The 7,690-nt window shown below is 44.2% G+C and overlaps 1 protein-coding gene across 2 annotated transcripts; it reads right to left on the bottom strand.

Moving 5' to 3' along the window:
• Positions 1–1,945: 1,945 nt before the first annotated feature.
• On the bottom strand, positions 1,946–6,962 carry AURKA (aurora kinase A). 2 transcript variants are annotated; one of them, XM_009070339.1, is made up of 8 exons: positions 6,909–6,962; positions 6,298–6,586; positions 5,680–5,758; positions 4,687–4,917; positions 3,896–4,034; positions 3,399–3,547; positions 2,916–3,087; positions 1,946–2,131 (listed from the first exon to the last, which is right to left on the bottom strand). In XM_009070339.1, exons 1-8 carry the CDS (start codon positions 6,960–6,962, stop codon positions 1,946–1,948), a joined length of 1,299 nt encoding a protein of 432 aa, XP_009068587.1. The 2 variants fall into 2 exon arrangements, with proteins under 2 accessions (XP_009068587.1, XP_009068588.1); XM_009070340.1 differs by having other exon boundaries at positions 4,687–4,878.
• Positions 6,963–7,690: the final 728 nt, after the last annotated feature.

The following is a 7,690-nucleotide window of genomic DNA, read 5'->3' as shown; positions in this document are numbered from 1 at the left end:
CGGAACTCAGGTCTGCACCTGAAGTCCTGACATTCCAATTCATAGCTCTGAGGAACAATCCCTGGGGTTGGACTGGGGAATGTGCCCAGTTAAAGGTGCTTTTCCTTTCCTTACTGGGACACTTCTATTAGAATGTAGTTACACACACGTATGTTCACACATCACCTCCCAGTTAACCTACACTGAACTCCAAAAAACTGAGTAGTCAGGGTAAGATGCTAAGGTTAGCCTCAGATTTAGGCTCAGGCCTGTGCTGCTGGGAGACAGTTTGAGCTAGATTTAGGGGTGTTTTGGACCTGTTCCTCCCTTCAGGTCTGCTCTTTTCACTGTGTCTTGGTGCTTAGACTTGCCTCAAGGCAGCTCTGACAAATCTGTTCCTAGAGGAACCTCATTAAAGTAAAAGAACAGGAAGTTACTCCAGTGATAACCTTATTTTTGGTGAAATTTAGTGAATCAAAAGGAATCATGGGGTTGGGATGAGAGTTTGCTGAGGGAGGAACAAAGACCTTTTTGTTACCTCCACTCAGCCACAACATCACATTGCACCTTAACTCCTTCCCCATGGAGAAAGCCTAACCCAGAGAGGCTGATTGGATGCACTGAGGCTCCTCCTGCACCAAGGATAAGGAAAGAATTCCAGACTAACTGTGAGGCAGCTTTGTTTTGTTTATGTAGAATCATTCCTGATAACTATGTTTTGGCCTAAACTTGATAAAGAAGCAGCTTTGACTATCCTCTCAGAATCATGTGTACAGCTAAAATTATGTAAAGCAAATGCACCTAAAAAGGTATTGAAAAATCACCAACACCAGAGTTTTCTTGCTGTAAAGAAACAGCTTCATTTCACTTAGGACCTGAATTCAGCTGACTTAAGGGAAATAGGGTTGTATAAACTACTGGCAATTTGTTTAGATGAAATTTTTTTTGCAAGTGATATTGTAAATTTGAGAATATATTTTCTAGAATCCTTGCTTGGAAAAAAAAATCATTTTTTTAAAGTTTTGTAAAATAGTCAAGATGATCTTATAAGTGAAAACACAATAAATTGCTCTCTTAGCTTCCTTGAAGTGTTTTACTGGAAAAAAGAATTGTCTGTATATTCTGTATTAACCAGGTGTTAATATCAGCCCCCGGTACATATTCCCTCTGATATTACTTTCCAGACCTCTCTCTCAGAAAAGCTTTCAGACTATGTTGTCTTTGAATAAATTCATGTAAGAAAAGGACAAAGAAGTCCAAGTCTCAATAATCCAACAAGGTAAGTAGCAACACATGTGGCACTTAACTTGTAACACTGAGCTGGGATCATGGGATGGGAATTGCTCACAGCAGCAACTGATTCCTTGCTAGGAATTAAACTTGCTCTGTGCCCACAGCTGAGGAGTTCAGACGGTAAAGGACAAGGACAAGCAGTGCCCCAAGGAACTTGAGCATTGTGGCTACAGTGTGACAAGTCTTTATTTTAAGAAGTGCTCACATTTAAAAACTAGAGACAACACCAGTAACTGACATCATTTTCAGAACACTTGAGAAATGCATTCACCTTGCTCACTTTCAGATTACACCACAGGTAGGATACCCTTAGCAGCCCAGGGAGAGAGGAGCAGGGATCTCCAGGATATTGCACTGTCCATAAAGCCAGAACAACTTCCTCTTGCTAGAACAACAAACCATTGCCAGGACAAACAGCATAGCAACCCTGAACAGCTTAATACTTACACCAAACCTGGCCCACATGTAACTGGATTTCAAGTATATTAAATATTCCACCAGCTCCAGCTAGAAGTCAAATCATTGCAGGTTGCAATTAGAGTGTTAAGAGGCAACCCAAGGATCTGCATTCCAATTGCCATTAGATTCCAAGATCTGCTTTTCGTATTGTAAGCATTAGAGTAGTCACAGTATGAGACTCCTTGTTGATCCCATGAGGTTACCTCTCTCAAAACTATGTTTTGGATGGGGCAGCAACATCACTCTTCCTGCTGCTGGGCATCTTTGTGGAGTTGGCTGTGATCCAGGGATGGAGAAGGACATCCTTGAGGGGCAGGCGATGGAATGGGTTATGCTTGAGAAGTTTGGAAATTAAGTCCCTGGCACCTTCTGTTACAAATGGAGGAAACTTGAATTCCACCTGAGGAAAAAGGACATGAAAAGTGATACAAAAGTTCTTTGGCAATGACCAAACTATAGAACTAAAGGGCTTTACCCTGCAAGGCACACCTAGAGAGAAAAGCTGTGTGAGCCTTGCAGGCTGAGCACCTTCTGCCTCTTGAGATGGGATTAAATAATTCCATCATAGTCCTGAATAAATTTCTCACTGCTTATAGAAATACTTGTATACTGTGGATATTTTCAGCATGCTTCAGACAAGCTTAGTTTGCTGGAACCTTCCTAAACTATGCAGCAGAAAGAGCTAATTTAGTATCACTTTGAATATTAAATATTCCTTTTAGGAATTAAAAAAACTGTGGAGGATTAGTTGCTTTATGTAGGACCTAGAAAGTCAGATGCAGGTAGAAACAGGGCAGAACTAAGGAAGCAAGGCAAGGTATCTTCAAGTCTCTCAAACGAGTCTACTGAATAAAGACAGTTTTAGGGATAGTTTTACACACATTATGCCTTGCTGCAGATCTAACACCTATCCTTCAAAATGCCCTTTTGCCAGATCTGCAAGGCAGCACAAATCAGTTAGCCCAACTAAGTGTTGGCACTTACCCTGGAAATAGCTCTGTAGGTTTCCTGGTCAAGGTATCTTCAAGTCTCTCAAACGAGTCTACTGAATAAAGACAGTTTTAGGGATAGTTTTACACACATTATGCCTTGCTGCAGATCTAACACCTATCCTTCAAAATGCCCTTTTGCCAGATCTGCAAGGCAGCACAAATCAGTTAGCCCAACTAAGTGTTGGCACTTACCCTGGAAATAGCTCTGTAGGTTTCCTGGTATGTTTCTGCTTCGTGGTTTCCCTCTACAAGGAATTCATAGCACAGGACTCCTAGGCTCCAGATATCCACCTTCTCATCATGTGTTCTCCCCTCAATCATTTCAGGGGGCAGATAGTCAAGTGTCCCACAGAGAGTTGTTCTCCTGAAGGAAAGACTAAGTTCAGCATTGTGGCAATTATAGGATCTGTTTCAAGAGCCTGATAAGAACCTTCCTTCACCCCACTTGCTGGTCATAGCATCATAGAATCAACCTGGCTGGAAAAGACCAGGCTAACAACATGCCCTGCTACACCAGTTGACTATTAAGACCTCTGGTGTAGTGCCCTAGTTCTTAAAGCATTTTTCCCCAGGGTCTTAAGAAGTTCACATATACTTCCACTCCACAACTGTGGTACAACTAACATTTTCACTCCAGAGGGATTTCACTGCCTAGGACAGAGGTTGAATTCTCACCTGGAAGATGGAGCATGCACAGACCATCCAAAGTCAGCAATTTTTAACTCCCCATTTGAGCCAAGCAGCAAGTTCTCTGGCTTGATGTCTCTGTGAATCACACTCTTGGAATGGCAGTAGGAGAGAGCATCTGCTAGTTCTGTGATGTACTGTGTTCAGAAAGAACAATGCTTAATGAAGCCCCTGTCACTTGAGTTTCTCTGGCTGCAGCACAGCCTTTTCTAGGCATAATTAGTAGTTTTAAGTTAAAGCATTCATTAAATCCTTGAAGTTTGGAGTGTTTGGCAGTACAGGCTGTGCCTGCAGTCACCAAGCACTTACAATATTAAGTAGTTCTGAACAGTTATATCAGTGCTGTGCAGTAATTTAGCCTCCCAACCTATTCCCTACTCCAAGGCCATAGGCAAACTACCAACTCAGTGTCACACAGAGCATGATCTATCTTAGAGACAACCCAGACACAAGAAATTATGTATAAGGAAGGTGGAACAACATACAGTAGCAGTTCTTTGCTCATCAAACTTGGTAAGCTTCTGGAGCTCCTTGAAGACTTCCCCACGAGGTGCATACTCCAGAATCAGGTAGACTCTTGTAACATCATGGAAGTAGCCATATAACCTGAGGATGTTGGGGTGCCTGCAAAGAGATTCAAATATGCTTCTGCACAAGGGATTTACCCAAAACCTTTAAATTTCCCTTTCCTGCCTCTTCTATTTCAACACCAGCACAGGAACTTCAACATCCTTCACCTCATAAAGTATCAAGAGCTTCATAGCACAGAGGTGTTCACCAAAGCATCAGCTTATGAGTCCCTACTAGCAAGCAGCTAGCTAAGAGTTTGGCTAATTCACATCTTCTGAGCATACCTTTCTACAGCAGCCTGGAAGAGTAATCACCACTGAAGGTGTCAATTCCTATGGGTTTGGTAATTTAAGCTTCAACACTTTGTCTGAAAACTCAATTTCTTCTCATTTCACAGTAAATAGAATACCAAAAACAAAGTTCAGACTTGAGAAATTGCACTTCCCCATGTAAATCCAACAGCAAAGGGGTTTTTTTAAGAAGATTTGAGTAGGTCACTTCATTGCAAGGAAGACAAAGGTAAATTGTGGTGCAGAAAGGCAAAAATCCTAACTAGCAATTCCAAGGTGTCATGTAGTTCAAGAGAAACTTCTTTCCATGTGTTTAAAGAGAAGCTTCTCTTTTCTTCAAAGAAAAATCTCAGCATAAATAAACCTTATCCTAAGCAAGGTCACTGCAAACAGAGTAATTGGTCACCAAACCTTACCTGAGGTGAGACTGTATTTCCACCTCTCTCCGCAGCTGATGTTCCACCCCAGCTTCCTCCAGCTGTGTTTTGAACAGCACTTTCAGTGCCAGGATAAACTTGCTCTGTTTCTCACGTGCCAGGTACACATTCCCAAATTTTCCTTTCCCCAGGGGACGCCCAATCTCAAAGTCATCAAGAGACCATTGCCTTCTGCAAGAGGAAAGAGAAAGTTGGTTATGTGAGCTTTGACTCCTATACTGACAGTCTGTAATATTCTGGTCAAGAGTTAGTGATCTAAACTAGATTTTTGTCTTTAAGAGAACACCAAGAGAATAAAACAGGCATTGAGACTTTTCAAAAAGAAGCTTTGAAAGCTGTTCTCTTCCTTCCTAAAGCTTATGCAGGCACTAACACCAACCACACTACTACAAAATCAAGGCCGTGCATACCAAGCTGAGCTCCTTTGGATACACTGCACAGACACATCACTAGGGGATGGCAGAACTATTTGCAATAGCCATAAACAACTCCAATGCCATCCTGAGTTAGGCTCCAGCTCTTGCCCAGAGGGAAGAGGCCTTGTTTGCATAGATTCATAAATTAAGGGGTTGGAATGGAGCTTAGAGATCATCCAGTCCCAACCCCCTGCCCTGGGCAGGGACACCTCCCACCAGAGCAGGTAGCTCAAGGCTTCATCCAACCTGGCTTGGAACACAAAGTGTACACTTTCAAAGGTACATCTGGTGCCTGTGGCAGAAGCTATCAGTGTTCTCTCGTGCAAAGAGCTCAAAGTTTTCTTCAGATTGCAGGAAATCCCTGTTCCTGAGAATTATCAGGTCCAGGGAAGCTTTCCTAGTGTCTGCAAAGTCCAGAGGTCACCAGATTCCACAATCAAGGAATTCCAGTAACCTTCAGTTTAGCTGCAGATCAGATGCAGCATGAAGTGCTAGAAATTAAAAATAGGTCTAATCCAGCAGGGCTCAGTTAGCTACATTTAGGCATAAAACTTACTTTTTAGTCTCTTCAGTTTTCTTTTTGGCTGCATCGTCACTTTTCTGTTTAGAAGTGGTTTCTGCTTCAGGATTCTTTGCTATGGTACAGAGAAGTAATAATCAATTTACAAACCAGATTCACAAACACAACACAAATCTACACAGGAGCAAATCCAACCCCTGTGCACCACCTGAAACAGCTCTTAGAACACACCCAAAGGCATTTTAAGCCACTTGGCATGACTTACTGTTGGGAAAGAAACATTGTACTGTCAAAATGGAATTTTAAAGGTTTTAAGATGACAACCATGAAGCTTCCCAATGAAGAGAGCATTTTTGTGTGCCAGAGATGGACACAAATCCTGGAAACCCTGTGAGGTCTGAATGGCATTAACTCACAGGTGGCTGCTGAGCACCTGGAAGGTTGTTAACACACCTATTGGCACTGAATGGTAAATTTGGAGCTAAATTTTACAGGGACAGTGCAGTGACATCTAAGGTGAAGCATATGCTGCTCTTCTATATAACCAGGAGATTTTCTACAGGACTGTCCCCTGCAGCTTTAGGCTTCCTGCACTGCTCTCTGCTCCATAAGAGTATCCCAAGTGTTACAGCTGTGTGAACACATCATCCTCACAATTAGCAGGTCCTGGAGCCTGTTGAGGTTTTTCACTGGTCTTGCTTGGAACTTGAGGCCTCACAGTAGCTTGAAGTGGCAGTTTGGTTCGGAGCTGCTGTGCTGGCTGATTGTGGGACGGTTTTTTGTTTGATAGCACAGGTTTTTGGGATTGCACAGGAACTCTCTGCACAAAGTTTGCAGGGCACAGAACACGTTGGGCTTGAGCTCCAGTGGTCAGTAAACGGCTCTGGGCTGAGTACTGGGACACAGGGACACGTTTTGGGCCATCCCCAATGGGGTTAGGAACCTACAAAGAGAAAAGAGGATGTGATAGTTGTAGAACAGTTTAACCTTGCCACACACATCTGAAGAACACCAGGCACTGTTCTTTCCAAGAGAAGACTGATAAAAGATAAAGTTACTATAGTTTGAAACCTGTAGCTCATTGTGATCAGGAGAAATGCACCCACCACCCCCACTAAAAACTGAAGGAATAATTGCCAATCCCAGAACGAACCACACACACTATAGACTAACTGCATACCCCACAAACTCAGACACCCAGAAACCCCTGACTCAGTGAAACAAACTGCTCAGCATAACAGACAATCTGTCTTGCAGCCATTCACCTTAGCAGCTCGGCCAGGGTACACAGGATGGTTCTCCTTCGTGTTCCTCTCCATAGTGCCCACGGCAGTCACACACACCTCAGCCTGCAGGGTGAGGAACAGGGATCAGCTCCACACCTTGGATCTTCTAGCCAATACTCCCCACAAACCCCGTTGGAACGTAGGGAACAGTCACTATGTACTCCAGGGCATCTGGGGCAGAGAACCACCGGGTGGGCAGGGAGCCCAGGGCAAGCAGGGACCCTCCAGAAGGAAAAGCACCCTCAAGTACCATAAGGAATCCCCAATACCATAAGGAATACCTAATTGCCCCAAGAGACTCTCTATAAACACCAGGGCCCCCCAGGACCATAAGGGATACCCAACTGCTCTAAGAGACTCCCCACAAATACCAGGGGGCCCCAATACCATAAGGGACGCCCAACTGCCCCAAGAGACTCCTCGCAAAGGTAAGAGGCCCCCCCCAATACCATAAGGAATAGCCAATTCGCCCACGAGACTCCCTGCATAGGCCAAGGCCCCCCCAGGACCATAAGGGATGCTCAAATATCCCAAGAGACTCCCCGCAAAGGCCAAGGGGCCCAAATACCACAAATGACACCCAGCTGCCCTAATAGACTCCCCACAAACTCCAGGGCCCCCCTAGTTCCGTAAGGGTCTCCCGAGGCCCAGCAGGCCCCATCCCCTCACACCACTCACCCTCGCGCCCCTCCCGATCCCTAGCGACTGTTAGGATTCAAACGAACGCGCCTTAAATACCCATCCCGCGGCCGCCGCGCCAT

Source organism: Acanthisitta chloris, unplaced genomic scaffold, assembly GCF_000695815.1.
Source record: "Acanthisitta chloris isolate BGI_N310 unplaced genomic scaffold, ASM69581v1 scaffold41882, whole genome shotgun sequence".
Lineage (NCBI taxonomy): Eukaryota > Metazoa > Chordata > Aves > Passeriformes > Acanthisittidae > Acanthisitta > Acanthisitta chloris.
Note: the sequence above shows the minus strand (reverse complement) of the source record. Positions and strands in the feature narration are given on the sequence as shown.